Source organism: Canis lupus, chromosome 33 (genome assembly GCF_011100685.1).
Source record: "Canis lupus familiaris isolate Mischka breed German Shepherd chromosome 33, alternate assembly UU_Cfam_GSD_1.0, whole genome shotgun sequence".
Classification (NCBI taxonomy): domain Eukaryota; kingdom Metazoa; phylum Chordata; class Mammalia; order Carnivora; family Canidae; genus Canis; species Canis lupus.
The window spans coordinates 24,152,094-24,170,203 of record NC_049254.1 but is presented as its reverse complement, the minus strand read 5'-3'; the positions used below and the strand labels follow the sequence as shown (position 1 = coordinate 24,170,203).

The 18,110-nt window shown below is 33.7% G+C and overlaps 1 protein-coding gene across 3 annotated transcripts in view; it reads left to right on the top strand.

Annotated features, from left to right (window-relative positions):
• GSK3B (glycogen synthase kinase 3 beta) overlaps window positions 1–18,110 on the top strand; it is a 201,717-nt gene that overhangs the window by 135,916 nt on the left and 47,691 nt on the right. For all 3 annotated transcript variants that reach the window (XM_038582957.1, XM_038582954.1, XM_038582956.1), the window contains exon 7: window positions 3,508–3,605. In XM_038582957.1, coding sequence (XP_038438885.1) covers window positions 3,508–3,605 — 98 coding nt within the window. The remainder of the gene's footprint in view (window positions 1–3,507; window positions 3,606–18,110) is intronic.

Below are 18,110 nucleotides of genomic sequence, written 5' to 3'. Positions count from 1 at the left end.
TTTGTTTGCCTCTCTCTTTCTTTTTTCTCCCCTTTGCTTGTTTTGTTTCTTAAATTCCAAATAGGAGTGAAATCATACAGTATTTCTCTTTCTCTGAATTATTTTCACTTAGCATGATACTCTCTTGCTCCATCCATCTCTTTGCAAATGGCAAGGTTTCATTCCTTTTTATGGCTGAATAATATTCCATATTATACGTGTGTGTGTGTGTGTGTGTGTGTGTGTGTGAGACAGAGAGAGAGATTGAGATTATTTTTCCTAGGTCAGTAAAAAGTTAGTCAAAACTTGATTAAAAAATTAGTCAAGTTACCCACGATAGTCCTGGGATAATTACTAATAGCATCTTCTTTCTCTTTAAGAAGTATTACCAAATAAGAAGTTAAATTGAGATGTCTGGGTGGCTCAGTGGTTGAGTATCTGCCTTAGACTAAGAACATGATCCCAGGGTCCTAGGATCAAGTCCTGCACTGGGCTCCCTGCAGGGAGTCGGCCTGCCTATGTCTCTGACTCTCTTTCTGTGTGTCTATGAATAAATAAATAAAATCTTTTAAAAACAAGTTAAATTATATGGTCACTCTATTTATAGCCCCTACACACACATGCACTGCATCTTCTTTTATCCATTCATCAGTCAGTGGTTCCATAATTTGGCTATTGTAGATAATGCCGCTATAAACATTGGGGTGCATGTATCCCTTTGAATTAGTGTTTTTGTATTCTTTAAGTAAATACCTAGAGTACAGCTACTGGATCCTAGGGTAGTTCTTCCTATTTTTTAACTTTTTAAGGAAACTCCATACTATTTTCCAGAGTGGTTGTACCAGTTTGCATTGCTACCAATAGTGCAAGAGAGTTCTCCTTTCTCCACATCCTTGTCAACATCTATTGTTTTTTATGTTATTGATTGTAGCCATTCTGACAGATGTGAGGTGATATCTCATTGTAGTTTTGATTTGTATATCCCTGATAATGAGTGATGTTTATCATCTTTTCATGTGTCTTTTGGCCATCTGTATGTCCCCTTTGTAAAAATGTCTATTCATATCTTCCATCCATTTTTAAATTGAGTTATTTATTTTTTGTGTGTTGAGTTTTATAAGTTCTATATACATTTTGGATACTAACCCTTTATTGGCTTTGTCATTTGCAAATATCTTCTCCCATTCTGTAGGCTGCCTTTTAATTTTGCTATTTCTACTTACTATATAGGAGCTTTTTATTTTAATGAAGTCCCAGTAGTTTCTTTTTGCTTTTGTTTCCCTTGCCTCCAGGGACATATTTAGAAAGAAGTTGTTATGGCCAGTGTCAAAGAGGTTACTGCCTGTGTTCTCCTCTAGGATTTTTATGGTTTTCAGGTTTTATGGTTTCAGCCTTTAATAAACTTTAAATTTATTTTTCTGTTTGATGTATGAAAGTGATCTAGTTTCATTCTTCTGCATGTTGCTCTCCAGTTTTCCCAACACCATTTGTTGAAGAGACTGTTTTTTCCCCCATTAGATATTCTTTCCTGTTTTGTCGAGGATTAATTGACCATGTTCTTGTGGTTCATTTCTGGATTTTCTGTTCTGTTGATCTATGTCTATTTTTGTGCCAGTACCAGACTGTTTTGATTACTACAGCTTTGTAATATAACTTAAAGCCCAGAATTGCAATGCCTCCAGCTTTGCTTTGGCAATTTGGGTTTTTTTGTGGTCCCTACAAATTTTAGGATTATTTGTTCTAGCTCTGAAAAATGCTGGTGGTATTTTGATAGCGATTGCGTTAAATGTGGAGATTGCTTTGGGTAGTTATAGACATTTCAATAATATTTGTTTTTCTGATCCATGAGCATGGAATGTTTTTCCATTTCTTTGTGTCAATTTCTTCCCTCAGTGTTTTATAGTTTTCAGAGTACAAATCGATTACCTCTTTGGTTAGGTTTATTCTTCTAGTTTTTGGTTTAGTTGTAAATGGATCAGCTTGTTTTCTTTCTGCTGCTTCATTATTGGTGTATAGGAATGCAACAGATTGTGGCACATTGATTTTGTATTTTGTGAGTCTACTGAATTCTTTTATAGGTTCTAGCATTTTTTGTTGGAATTTTTTGGGTTTTCTATATGTTAGTATCATGTCATCTGCAAATAATGAAAGTTTTAGTTCTTCCTTACCTTTTATTTCTTTTTGTTGTCTGATTGCTGAGTCTAGGACTTCCAGGGCTATGTTAAAATACCAGTAGTGAGAATGGATATCCCTGTCTTGTTCTTCACCATAGAGGAAAAGCTCTGCTTTTTTCCCCATTAAGGATGATATTAGCTGTGGGTTTTTCATATATGGCCTTTTATTATGCTTCCTCTAAACCTACTTGCTGAGGGTTTTTATCATGAATGGATGTTGTACTTTGTCAAATGCTTTTCCTGCATTTATTGAAATGATCATATGGTTCTTATCCTTTCTTTTATTAATGTAGTGTATCAAGTTGATTGATTTGTGAATATTAAACCACTATTGGAACCCAGGAATAAATCCCACTTGATTGTCACCAATTATTTTTTTAATGTATTGTTGGATTCAATATGCTAGTATTTTATTGAGAATTTTTATATCCATGTGCATCAGGGATATTGGCCTGTAGTTCTCTTTTTTATGGAGTCTTTATTTGGTTTTGGTATCAGGGTAATGCTGGCCTCATAGATTTAATTTAGCAGTTTTCCTTTTCTCTCTCTCTCTCTCTTTTTTTTTTTTTTTTGGATTTGTGAAATAAAATTTATTCCTCTATCTTTGCATTTAAAAAGATAATATATTTAAGTGCGTTTTTCCTTCAGTCATATTACAACACAAAACCCAACCATTTAAGGCTTAAAATTTTTATTAGAATTTGCATTCAGGGATCCCTGGGTGGCGCAGCGGTTTGGCGCCTGCCTTTGGCCCAGGGCGCGATCCTGGAGACCCGGGATCGAATCCCACGTCGGGCTCCCGGTGCATGGAGCCTGCTTCTCCTTCTGCCTATGTCTCTGCCTCTCTCTCTCTCTCTCTCTCTCTCTGTGACTATCATAAATAAATAAAAATTAAAAAAAAAAAAAAAAAGAATTTGCATTCAGACTCTGTGTATAAACAAAAAACAAAAAAACTGCGTATAGAGATTGAACCCTTGTTTGTAGCTATTCTGTAAGCACTGCCAATGTACAAAGGTTATTTCACTTCCACTTATTTTAAAGCAGGGTAAGTAGATAATCATGCCTTATGTTTTGGTGCCCCCTCTCTTGGTTGTTGAAGATTTGGACACCTGACCTTTGATAATTAAATGGACCTAAACCCTTTGTTGGAATTTGCTTATTAGCCTTATTTCCTCTTTGCTAAGTTTAACTCCTTAGGGATAGTTTGATCACTTTCTTCCTTTGGTTTGGGATTATATAGTTTTTTGCTTGTGATATTTACTCTGTGATCAAAGTAAAATTAGAAAACTACAAGTAGTTTTCATAGCAACTTAAGCTATAAGCATTAGTAACTCTTGTTTTCTTTTCTTTACAGACGTGTGGTCTGCAGGTTGTGTGTTGGCTGAGCTGTTGCTAGGACAACCTATATTTCCAGGGGACAGTGGTGTGGATCAGTTGGTGGAAATAATCAAGGTGAGAAGTTTGAATCAATTTTTGAACTGCAGTGAATTTTGTTGGTATTCTAAGAATCCTGTATCACCCACACCAATGAAAAACTAAAAATGAAATAAGTGATCTAAGATCACAAAAAATGTCAGCTATAGAGGAAGTATAAGAACACCACCTTTTGGTTTCTAATTGAGTTATTCTTCTATTATATGATCCTACAAAAGGTATTTTAGATACCTTGTGCAAAAAAATTGATATATTTGTTATTCAAAGTTCTTAATAGCCATAAGATCACTAAAATGTATATAAACCAAATAAAAGCACAAGCTGTGTGTATTTTTGCTTACCGTTGTCCTCTCTACTCCTAATATTCTGCTGAGCATATGATGCTTACATTTATTCAATATATAAATATTTAAAAGTTTTTAATATATGAGACCTTAAAGTTCCTACCTCCTTAAAAAAAATTCTAGTGTCTGTATATTTAGACTGCTAGATTGCTTCATTCTAAGGTTACAGTTTGTCCAAAGCAACAACACTGACTGTCTTTTGGGTTTTAGTCTTGATTTTCTAAATATTTCCTAGAAATGTAAAATTGAAAATCTTTTTAGAGGTCATGTAGTCCAATCCTCCAATCAATGAAAGAACCATACATTCCTGACAGATGGATTCCCAGTATCAAATACTTCCAAAAACAAATCACTGCTTTGGGATTCAGTCTCCTCTATATCTAGACAGCTTGAATTTAGTTCTTCTTTGCTGAGCCATAATTCCTCAGTAGCTTTTACCAGTTGTACACAAGACTATGATTAAGTTACTTAAAACTCCTTGTACTTCATTCTATAAAAATGTTACTTTTGATAAGATGATTTTGCTAAATATCATTGTATACGCGTATGGTTGAAAAGACCAGTGTGTGATCAAGAATCTTCCTTACTATCCACATGATTCCTTATGATTTGCAAATGATACTTCTGTGGTATTTATAGTCTTTTTAGGATAACCGTCTTTTTTTAGTTTCAAATTAAACTTTAACCTTTGTTCATCAGATCTACTTCCTGATTCCCACAGTACACTCAGATCTAAGTTCATATAGGTTGGTCTTTTGGTTTTCTAAAAGCCCATTCCTGGGCAGCCCCGGTGGCTCAGAGGTTTAGTGCCACCTTCAGCCAGGGGCGTGATCCTGGAGACCCAGGATCGAGTCCCGCATCGGGTTCCCTGCATGGAGCCTGCTTCTCCCTCTGCCTGTGTCTCTGCCTCTTTCTCTCTCTCTGTGTCTCTCATCAATCAATAAATAAAAAATCTTAAAAAATAAATAAATAAAAGCCCATTCCTCATTATTCAAATTAATATTCTAATACAGAGGTTGGCATACTTTTTATCTGGAGGGCCAGTTAAATACTTTAGACTTTGTAGGCTAAAACACGAATCAAGATGTCATAGAGAGATGCAACAAGAGAAAAGAAATTTCTGCAAATTTTTCATTGAGGAAATTCAAAATATAATAATGAGTACAATTTTTTTGTGATAGAAGTCTGGTAAATAGAAGATTGGAATTCTTTGGAGGGGGGCTGTAACTTTTCTTTCTGTTGGGGTTCAAAGTTAGTATTCTTTATCATCAAATAGATTGCAAATTAATATCTATAAAATCAATTCTTAGTTCTTAGGCCCAACAAAAAAAAACAGGAGATTGGGCCATATTTTGACCCATACTGTTGTGCAATCATTCAGCATTTCTTTTATTCCCAGGCTTTGACTTGATGTACTTGAGCTCACCATACTATAATTCTCTGGGCATATTGCTATTTTGTCACTTATGCTTAGCTTATTAGAATTATGTTTCTTTTATATGGATTATAGTTTAGAATTTTGTGATGATTTATTGTCATTAATTTTAGTGCATACATGATACAAATGAAATTACTCATGAAGCTAAGTTGCTATCTATATTAAGTCCCTGTCTCATGCTTGCCATCATATCTTGTTAACCTTTATATCTAGAGCTTTCTTCACCACCATCATTACAGTGCTTTTAAATTCAGTTTTTTCCTAATATTGGTTTGTGTTTATTTAATAGATTTTAGTATAGACGCTACCAGTTTGTTACTGATGGTTTAAGACTTCATTTTCATTTAGGGCTTATTGTAAGTTGTCCATGGTCACTTCGTAGTAGTAGGTCAGCTCTAAAACAAAACACTCTTCATTTGTGTGTTATCTTGTCATCTTGCATTTATATGTAGGGAACATAGTCACATCCCTGCTATATTTCAAGATTTCTGTTTTGAAGGTGATGTGAAATAAGGGAATTAGGATCCCAGGGTACTTTGGAATATCCAGCTTCTAGATCCATTTTACATTTTAAGCATAACTGCTCAGAATAAATGAAACTCCAGTACTAGTTTACCACCCATTTGGTGACCTAAAGTTAATATATTACATTGAGATAAAGAAACATTGTGTTGTGGTGTGTGTGAGTAGTATTCTAAATCCTATTGCAGGGAGGTTAATAAGCATTGTACAGGTTTTGTGTATGTGTTTAATAAAGCTCTAAAATCCTGTTGATCCTGTATATCTGTTCCCTAAATATTTAATATTTGTGGTGTTTCATTGAAATAAAAATTCATAATTAATTCTGATGTAACTATTCTAGTTTTATTGATCTAAGTTGTAAATCAGAAAAGAAGTTGTGTAGGTTAGCTTTCAAAGTGTTATTAAACACATTTTATATTTTAAACCGATACTGTTGCTAATCAGGGGTTCAAGAATAGATTTGAATCTTACGTGAAATGTGGTCTTATAAGTGCCAAATTCAATTCTGAGGTTTTTTGAGGTAATAATAATTAGGAAATCCATGAAAATCTGTTATTTTCTGTTATTTTTCTCCCTTTAAAATTTCATGGGGATTGCTTTGGAGTATCTGGAGGTAGCTGACCCTCCAGAAAAAATAGATACTCATCTCTCTGAATCTGAGTATGCAAAAAATGAAATCATACAGCAGACTTCAAGTATTTTATATGTGGTAGACTTACCTAATTATTCTATAAGCTTTCTGAACAGGGACTTTATTTATTGTGATGTTTTATAAGAAGTATATTTTGACTTAAGTAATTTTTGAGAATGACTATAGATTCTGTTGTATGGTTATATTCTGAATTACTTAATTGATATTGAAAAGAATAGCATTATGAAGTTCCGTAAAGTGATATATTATTGCCTTGAAATGAAATTACATGATATATTTGGCTTCTCAAAGATTTGATCATTAATTTATGTAAATGACAAATGTACCCCCAAACTCCCCAAATAGATTGAAGTTGAAGCAATCTGTGAAGCTCTGGATCTGGGAATGCTGTAGATTTCACTAATAGTTTCTTTTCCCCCTCCAAATTCTAAAACATAAATTTCAATTTCTGGCTTAAAATATCACAAAACTAAAAGCTTGAAGGAAACCAAATTTTGTAGAATTTCAAGTTTTAAATTAATGTTCCTAGAGATATGCTTTTATTTATTCCATAAACATTTACTTATGCTTAGTAATAATTTGAACATTTCTAATGGAAGAGTTTTAGAGCAGAATTAGAGTCCCATTTCTTCATCATTGAATTTCAGTATAGTTTCCATAGTTTTAGATTTGGGTATATCTCTTTTAGAAAAACATGACATTAAACATAGAGATACTTAAATTATTTGTAGGAATAAAAGTATTATAAGACAATTAAAGTTACTTAATTTATCTTGTAGAACTTTACTAAATTGTTCAATTTCTCTTAGCAGTAATTACTCAATTTAGATATATCTTACAAAGGTAAGAGCCAATAAAGTCTTATCTCTAGTAGAAGCTTTATTTAAGAATTTGAAAGTAGGAAATAATAAAATCCAAATAATCTTTTGATTATTTGATTATGTTATTACAGCTAAGTAGATGGACTTCATTTCTTATGATGCCTATCACTAGAGAAAGATTTAGAAGGAAAAAGATTTAGTAGTGGAGAGTGGGATTATGGGGAAAGGGGTAGGAGAGGATTTTCACTTTATTTTTCTGTGATGTTGACTTTTTGAAACATTGTTATCTTTTTGCACAAGTCGCAGAAACTATGGAAACAGACATTTTCATTTGTTTTCTGCTGGAATCTTTTGTTAGCAAACAAAAACATTCAGTTAAGAGAGCCATTTTATTATAAATGTTTGTCTAAATAATGTTTTCCTGATCTTCCACTTTGACTGAAGGCTGTTTGTAGTATAATTTAGACAACTCTAAATTGGCTCCATAAATAAATAAATAAACAAACAAATAAATAAATAAATAAATAAATAAATAAATAAATAAATAATAAAATTGGCTCCTCAAAAGCCTGCATTTTCAAATATTGGGAAACTACTAATCACAAAAGCTGCTACTCACTGAGACTTTACTTTGCATCAAGCAGTGAGCTAAGCACTGAACATACACTACCGCATTTATGTTTACCTTAATTCTAGGAAAGTGATGAGGATTATGATGATGATTACCATTACTACCACCACCTGCCGCCTGCCAAATCCTGGAGAGGCTGGACGATAGAAAAATTCTGTCTGATTCATCTTTAATAAATTGGTGTCCTCTGCTTATAGAATTTTATAGCTATGTGGGAAAAATACAATCTATAATGTTAACTTGATATCTAGAACTGATTGAGCCATATTTATTGTGCTTCATTTAATGTAATGAAAGTTGTAATATTGGTGGATCTCTTTGCTTTCAAGTACAGCTTAACCTTAATTTTCACCATCTTTGTTTAGCACATGTTTTAGGTTTTCAGTTATCCTGTCCCCTATATTATGGCTTGTTCAGCACCTGTAGGTATATATTCTCCCTTCCTGGCTTAACATTTTCACTGTCAAATGGTCTGTCAGACAGAGCTTTTTTTTTTTTTTTTTTTTTTTTTTAAGACAGAGCTTTAAGATACTAATTAAATTAGGTTTAATAAGTATAAAAAAATACTTCATTTTCCTAAGATTTTTGATGGATCCATGATGTGTCTTTGCTAACATACATTTGAGGTTTAGTCAAATGTTACCTGGTGACATTTCTTATATTATAGAGTCTTGTATTGGTAACAGACTGCAGGAATAATATGTTAAACTTAATTCTGTCTCTTTTCTCCACTTTCCAGAACATGTAAGTACACCCCATTATACACTGTGGTATACACTTATAATCTATTGTGTGTAATTATACACAAAATATGTGATTAATCTGTTCTTATTTATTTTTTAAAGGTTTTATTTATTTGAGAGAGAGAGCACAAGTGAGGGGCTGGGATAGGGGCAGAGGCAGAAGGAGAAGCAGACTCCCTACTGAGCAGAGAGCCCTGATGTGTGGGGCTCAATCCCAGACCCTGAGATCATGGGCAGATGCTTAACAGACTGAACCACACAGGCACCCCCATTCTTTTATTATTTAAATTTTTCCATGTTTATTACTGACTGGAGCAGCAACTTTTTTTCCCCCTAGTTCCTTATCTTTGTTTTATTTTGTATCCATTCCCCTTTACTAATAGAGTTTGCTTGGATCTCACCCTGACTCTTAAAAGCATCTGATTATGAAATTAATAAAGAGCAAATTCATTAGTTTTTTGAACATCACTTGAACAATATAAGCGCTTTTTCCTAAGCCCCCACTTTCTCACTGTTACCCCACATGGAATTCTGAGTGAGCTCCCTGCTGTTCATAATAACTTTTAGATCATAGACCACTTTGAAAATTTGTTTGTAGAAAATAGACTCTCCTCCAGAAAAATGCATACACGCAAGAATTGTCCATATAATTTCAGATGATTCTTGGGCTTTCTGAAGCTCATCCAGAAACCCTACATTAAATATGTCTATACTAGTACAAGGTACTATGGTTACACTTTTTGGTAACTGTCTGCAGTATAGGTATTACATATACAATATGATGTCAGCATTTTTTAAAGTAAGTGAATGGGTATAGGTGGCATTAAACAATTATTTTAATGTAATTACTAATCTGCATTTTTACATTAAATAATGTTTTCCATTGACCAAAAGAAACATCAACTTTTACTTATTACTATGAAATTTTACTCGCTCTAGAGTAACTTACTTGTACTTGGTTAAATCTCTGTACACTATAGATATGTGTGCCCAGGCAGAGAAAGTGGGTTTCCTGGCAGTGTAACCCATTTCATCTTTTGACATGAGAAGAATGACATCCATTTGAAATCTTTACTTTCCTCAAAACAAAGCAGTGTGAGATCATCTAATAAGTTGCCAGGATATGTTTTATTTAAGGAAAATTTTACACATAAATGAAGTTTCATGACATTGTCACCTTAAAACTAATTTACTGATGGTCATATTTTAGGATCTGAATCAAAAAACCATTCATAGGATTACTCTTCTTGGAATATAGTACCCTTTACTTATCAACCACACATTTTTTTTTGCATAGTTGCATTATGCATTCTTTAGTGTATTTCCTTAATTTCAAGGATCTGGTTTAATATATTATTTTTCTTTGGCATAATCTATAAAGTAAATAAAGGGGCAGGTGAGAAGTGGAACAGGGACAGAAATCTGTCAGGTTAACGCATTCATTATCCAGACCCTGATTTCAAGACTAATGTTTACTGAGAAATCTCTGCTTCCTTTTTTAACAAAAAGTTAGAAATTTTGAGGACAATGATTCTTAACAGTTCAGCAGTGAAAAAAAATATGAACAAACACTGGAATCTTGGAGAGGGTCATTTATAGTTTGTAAAAATGTACTGAAAGCTGTATTATACTTATAAAACAAAATATTTTGTTTCATTGAGATTTATGATAGAAAACATGAAGAAAATCACTCCAGTAGTGATTCTCAAAGGAAGTAAGAGTTGGATGATGTGTGAATAGAAAGAATAGAATAGAATAGAATAGAATAGAATAGAATAGAATAGAATAGAATAGAATAGAATAGAAAGAATAGAATATATGTCTCAGAAGGGGGTGTGATATTTTTAAAGCTAGAAAAATGAAGTGTTTTTGTTTATTTTTTCAGTGAAGAGATGCTGATCTCTCCCCACCTCCACCCTCCCACCACACACACTGCTGCCACTCCTTTCTACTTTATATTCCTTTGTTGAGCATACTACTTTGGTTGAGATTCTAGGAAAAAAAGATCTTTTGACTCCTGTGAATATGTGTCAGCCAGGAATGTCTGTTTTACTTATATTCAGTAGTTTGCTTAATCAAAACAATAGTTACCTTTTGGTGGGGAGGAGGGGACTTGTTTCCAAGTATAAAATTTTATTCAAGGAGTAAAGAATGAGAGTCGAAGCAACCTTTAAAAAGAATAATACACTAGAGTAATTGTACTTCCCATTTTAGAAACTTATTTGTAACTGTAGTAACCAAGACTAGTGCATATACAATGGAATGGTATTTGGCCATAAGAAAGAAGGAAATCCTACCATTTTTGACAACATGATTGGACTTAGAGGGCATTACCCTCACTTATCACTTATGTGTATCACTTATATGTGTAATCCAAAAAAAAAAAAAGGATAAAAGTCAAAATCATAGAAATAGAAAAGTAGTTGCCAAGGGCTGGGGAGTGGGGGAGATAAGGCAAGATTGGTAAAGGGTACAAACTTTCATCTCTGAGTAAGATCTGAGGATCTAATGTAAAACATGGCAACTATAGTTGATAACACCACATTATTATAATTTGCTAAGGGAGTAGAACTTAAACATTCTCACTAGAAAAAAAAGATATGTGATGATGTACGTATTAATTAGATGTTGGGAATCCTTTACAATGTATATGTACATTAATCACCATGATGTACACTTTGTATGTCTTAGTTTTGTTAGTTCTACCTCAATCATGCCAAAAGAAAGAAAGTGAGAAAAAGACATAATGTTACAAGTGTAGCCTTATAGATCAAAGAATTAGAATGGAGAGTCCAGAACAGGGTTCCAAGGCAGTTCAGTGGGAAAAGAACAGTCTTTTTAGAGCTTGGAACTAAATACCCATATGCAAACAATGAAGTTGGACCTCCTATCTTGTACCATATTACAAAAATTAACTCAAAATGGATCAAAGGACAATGAAAGAGCCACAACTGTAAGACTCTTAGAAACCTTTGTGAACTTCAGTTAAGCAATGATTTTTTAGATATGACACAGAAGACACAAGCAATAATAGAAAAAATAGGTACATTGAATTTCATCAAAATTGAAAACTTTTTCAAAAGAAGTTAAAAACCCACAGAATGGGAGAAGAGTTCTGCAAATCCAATGTATCATAAGGGACTTACATCCAAAATATATAAGGAACTCCTACAACTCAACAATAAAAAAAACCAGCCTAATAAAAAAATGGGCAAAGGGTCTGAATAAACATTTCTCTAAAAACATACAGGTGGCCAGGAAGCCATAATGAATATTACATTTTGTTCACTAGTATAGCTAGAATAAAAAAACCAAACAATAGTATTGGTGAGGATATGGAGAAATTGAAACCTTCATACATTGCCGATGGGATTGTAAAATGGTGCACACCAAAAATGGTTTGCATATGTTAAATAAGTTTAAAATACTAATCATAGGATTACTAAATGACCTAGCAATTCCATTCATAGGTCTGTCTGTACCTCAGAAAATTGAAAACACATGTCCACACAAAAGCTTGTACATAAAAAAAAAAAAAAGTTGTACATAAATGTTCATAGCTACATTATTTATAGCCAAATAGTGGAAACATTTCAAATGTCCATCATCTGATGAATGGATAAAGAATATGTCAAACACAAAAGGCAACATGTTAGGTGATTCATTTATATGAAATGTTCAGAATAAACATCTGTTTAGATCTGTTAGAAAGTAGATTAGTGGTTGTCAGAAGCTTGGGAGAAGTGGGGATGAAAGTGATTGTTCTTGGGTACAGCATTTCATCTTCGGGTGATAAAGCATGTTGTAAAATTAGATGACAGTGATGGTTGTACACCTCTGGGAATATACTAACAAAGCACTGGGTTGTATACTTTAAAGGATTAAATTTCATGATATGTGAAGTATATCTCAATACAGATGCTATTTTTAAAGAAGAATGAGGGCATCTATCTGTGGAACTGTTGATAAGGTAGCTTTATTGTCTCTACCATATTTTAAGGAAGGCAATAAACTCTGACCATAATTTTGCAAAGGACTCCAGAAGACTTCTCATATTTATAGTCTATCCTCTGGCTTTGAGAAAGAGAGGGGGAAGAGATCAGTTGAAATGACAGATGGTGTAAGAGTGAATGGACTAGAACATAGAACCATAAAGGTACCCTCCTCCACTAGTTCATTCTCCCTTGGCTGAATACTTTAAACTAGCCAAATTGTTTAGTTGTGTTCAAATAGCGTGATAACTTGATGCCCTTTTCAATAAAAATCTAATGGGATTTAAAAATTCATTCTGCTGTCGTTAGAACTTTTTATTTCTTGCCTTTGAAAATTGGAAGAGCAAAATATTATACCATAAAAACAAGGGTTTCTTATACCAAAATTTCAATCATATAGGGAAGAGGTAGAAGTTGGATAGTATCTATGTATGTCGAAAGTTAAGTATTGTAGCTACTACCTAGTGGATTTGAAAAAGGAAAACCTTTAAATTGTAGGGAAATACCAGAGGGAATGACATTTTATATCAGCTTTCTGGGAACAAAAATGTAAAATAGTGATTCCAGTGTCATTAGAATACTGATATTTTGAAATAAAATAGTTCAGTGCATGTTTCCTAGTTTTTTAATCAGAGACATTTGTTAAGCTTACTGGTACAGGCAGCGAACCTGAGAGTTATTAACCAAACTGAAAAGTGTTTTTTTGCAGAAAAGAAGTGAAGATATTTCATTATTCAACCATGCTACATATAATTTCTCTGACCTTTATGCTAATTAAGGTTTCATCCACTTATTTAAAAAGCTTCATTATATAGAGGCCTAGCAATGCGTCCGTTTAGTCTTTCAGAGGGCATATCACTTTACTACTAATGTTTTGTTAGGTGCTGGGTTAGAACATAAAGGGTCCTTGCTGTCAAGGAGTTCAGAGACTTAGAAGAGAGGAACAACTGGGGACAATGGAGTAAGGCAGGTATTATCCCAGAAGTCAGGGCAGAGTACAAAGGCAGAAGTATTCTATTTGGAGGTAGTACTCTCTCTGTAAGGCATCATAGGATAGGTAACTCTTGAGCTGGGACTTGAAACATGGAGAACTATTGACCATTTAGAGAGAGGAAGGAAACGGAGGACATATGTATGAATTTGGGCAAAGATGCCTACGGGTCTGTTGTGTGTTTATGGTTTGAGCTTCAGATTCTGAATGGTGGATATAGTAGAATACAAGTTTACTGGGGCAGAGAAGGCTGGAGATGTGAGCAGTAGCCAGACCACATTAGCCTGTAGGTAATTGAAACCACTGCAGGATTTTAAGCAGAAGAGTAAAAACTTTATAATAGGATTTCTTTGAATTCACCTTTGTTTTCAAGGCTGCACTGCAGCATTCTATTGCTGAAGTTTGGCGACCTCTGGTGTTGAGCTATTAAAAATAAAGCTGTGAAAACTATTCTTTCATAGCTTTTGTCAGATGATTTTTAGCTTTATTTCTTTGAAGAAATAAATCATACTTCCTAATTTGATATTTATCAAATATCAATATCAAATATATATGATATTTGATATTTATCAAATTTATCAAATACATATGTCTAGGTACATATGTAGCTAAATGAATGAGAAAATGTTACAACAAATACAGATGGGACTAGATACAAATAAAATGATGGATTTAACCATGCACAGCTCCCCCAAAGGAATGTAGCCAACCTATCTCTGATTCTTTGGATCTTTTTGCTACTAACCCCTCATGATCTAGGATGATGGGCCAAAGGAAATGTGCTTTTTTGCAATAAATGGAAAGGTCTTATTCTAATAATAGATAACTGAAAATACATACACTCTTTCCAATGGTGTGATAACTTTTAACATCTCCCCCCTTTTTTAATTGTGCGAACTATCATACTTTATAGAAGGTACATACCACATTTATATGCAGTTTTGTTTCCTTTAAGTCATTGGGGGATTCAGTTTTTAGGAAATCCAGAAATAAGGTTTTGGTTTTTGGGGGCCGGTACAAAGATACAAAAACTGTATCTTTGTCTAAAAGTTTGGGGGGAAAATATTTTTCTTAAAATTCAAGGAAGCTCTAAGATTTGATTTGTGTCTGAAATGATGAGGTCATTTCAAATGTTTTTCTAATCTATAAAACGAAAAGGTTCTAAAATTTATATAGTTCAAAAGATTCCAAATATATAATTCAGCTGTAGTAAATCAGGTAGAAATATATTCTTAATAAAGTAAGGTAGAAATACACTCTATATAATAAAATTTAATATAAAACCTAAAGATATACTCAAATAGACATAGGATAGTTTGTTAAAATGTCTTATATTTATTGTGTTGATTGCAGATAATGATGCATTTAGAATCTTTGCTCTTCATAATCTGTCTCTTGCTTACCTTTTACCCTTTAATGTTGCTGTCCCTCCATTATCCAATTCTTAGTCTCTGTCACCACTCAGCTGTTACTATTATCCAAATCAGGGCATTTTCTACCTCTCAGTAGTGTGTAGGGAATGTGCTTCTGACTCATTTGCTTCCTAGACCCTTTACATAAAATCAGCTCTTGTCTTTCCTTCCAGAACCCTTTCCTGAATCATTTCCTCACTCTAGTGCAGGGTAGCACTTTCACCTCACACATACCTACAGTTACTTAGTTGTACTGATCTTTGAAGATTGTATAAGTTTCTCTGCCCTAGAGTTCTTTGAAGATAGGAACTCAATAAATGACGTGAATGAATAACGTAAGAGACTAAGCAAAAATTTTTATTTTTATTTTTTTAAGATTTATTTATTTATTCGAGAGACCGAGACCGAGACACAGGCAGAGAAAGAAGCAGGCTCCATGCAGGGAGCCTGATGCAGGACTCGATCCCAGATCCCACACCCCGGGATCACACCCTGAGTGAAAGGCAGACACTCAACCACTGAGCCACCCAGGCGCCCCAGCAAAAAGTTTTAAATGCCTCTTGATTGCCTTACCTTTGCATTCTTAAATTCCTTTACATCTTAAATCGTATCTTTGTTTTCTTAAAGACTATTCGTATTGTATATAAAATAGTTCTGATTGTAAGGTTTAATATAGACTGATTGTAAGTTTAATATAGACTCTGATACTTTTAATGCTAGCCTTAACAGAGCTACATAAGAAGGATTAACATCTGGTTTTATTTAGTGTACTAAATTTATTTAATGTACTAGATTACATAATGGTCTGTTTTACTTTTTAAATCAACATCATCAAGATGTAATTTACATAAAATAAAAGTAGTCATTTTATGCAGTTTAATAAGCTTCGACAAAGCTGGATATAACTACTATCCAGTCAAGATTTAGAACATGTCCACCAGTCCAAAAATATTTCTGTGTACAACCAGCGGTGAGTAAACATCCCAGTGTACCCAGGACCTGAGTGCTTTTCTAGGACAGTGCCAGGCAAACCAGGAGAGTTGACCGCTCTGTTCATACCCCTTTGTAGTTAGTCCCCCATCTTCTATCTCAGGTGACCATTGGTCTGCTTTCTGTCACTGAAGATTAGTTTTTCCTTTTCTATAATCCCACGGTAAATGTATGTTACTTTTGTATCTAGCTCTTTTTTGCCCGTGTCTTTGAGATTCATCCAGATTGCTTATATTACCTGTTTATTACATTTTATGCTGAGTTGTATTCTGTTAGAACATACTGTAATTTTTTTTATCCTTTCACCTGTACATAGATGTTTGACTTGTTTTGGTTTTTGGCTATTACAGGTAAAACTGCAATGAATGTTTGTTTATAAATCTTTTTGCAGATATATGTTTATATTTCTCTCCAAGAAAGGACAAAGACTAAAGTTGTTGGTCACATAAGTGTATGTTAACATTATAAGAAGTTACCAAACTGTTTTCCAAAGCAGTTCTACTATTTTTCAGTTTTACCAGCAACATACGAAAGTTACTGTGTTCTACATTCTTATTTACACAGTAATTTCAAATATAGACTTAAAATTACTTTTATCAATAGGAAATGACGCTTTTTATTTTAATTTCTTTGCCCTGAAGTCTCCATTTTCTGATATTAATGTAGGTACTCCATCTTTCTTACGGTGTTTGCCTGGTGTAATTTTTTGCATTTTAGCCTATGTGTCTTTATATTTAAAGTTTATTTCTCACAGACAGCATATACTTACTATCTTATCTTTTTCCTTTTTTTTTTTTTTTAAAGATTTTATTTATTCATGAGAGAGAGAGAAAGAGAGAGGTAGAGACATAAGCAGAGGGAGAAGCAGGCTCCCCGCAAGAAGCCTGATGTGGGACTCCATCCTGGGACTCCAGGATCACACCCTGAGCCAAAGGCAGATGCTCAACTGCTGAGCCACCCAGGCATCCCCAATTTCTGCTTTTTAATTGGAGTGTTTAGACCATTTACATTCAATGTAATTATCATTATGGTTGAGTTTAAGTATTTTACTTTGATATTTATCTTTCACTCCGTGTTTTTCGTTTTGTTTTTTTTTTTTTGTTTTTTTTTTTTTTTTGTCCTTTACTGCCACTTTACTAATATAATGAGCTTTTTTTATTTCCCCAGTGGGCAGTTTAAGCTATACATCCTTGTATTTTTTTAAAGTTTTTTTTTTTAGGATTGAAAATAGGCATGTTTATTTTGTCACATTCTGTAAATAATAATATACCATTTCACATATAAACTAAGAACCTTGTGACAGTATATTTCTGTTTCCCCTTGCTGTCTTTTATGTTACTGTGGTTATGCGCTTTACTTCTTTAATACTTTCATAGTACTTTCTTATGGTTTTGCTTTAAGCATACAGTTTCTCCTGAGAAATTTAAAAGCAAAGGAAAAATACACATTTAGCCACATATTTACTATTTTTGGTGGTCTTCATTCCTCTAGATAAGAATGCCCATGTGGGATACTTTTCTTTCATCCTGAAGCACTTTCTTAAAGTGAAAATCTGGTAACCAACTCAACATTTATTTGCCTAATAATGTCTTTTGAAGGATATTTTTACCAGATACACAATTTCTTGGTTTCCAGCTTTTCTTTTTCTTTCATTCTTTCTTGGTTTCCAGCTTTTCTTTTTCTTTCATTCTTTAAAAAGGTCTCTAGGGATCCCTGGGTGGCGCAGCAGTTTGGCGCCTGCCTTTGGCCCAGGTCGCGATCCTGGAGACCCGGGATCGAATCCCACATCGGGCTCCTGGTGCATGGAGCCTGCTTCTCCCTCTGCCTGTGTCTCTGCCTCTCTCTCTCTCTCTCTCTCTCTCTCTGTGTGACTATCAAAAAAAAAAAAAAAAAAAAAGGTCTCTAGTTTCTTCTGGCTTGCATGCTTCTGTCATTCCTATCGTTGATACCCTATGTATATAGTGTTTCTCTTTGTTTTGGGAAAGAT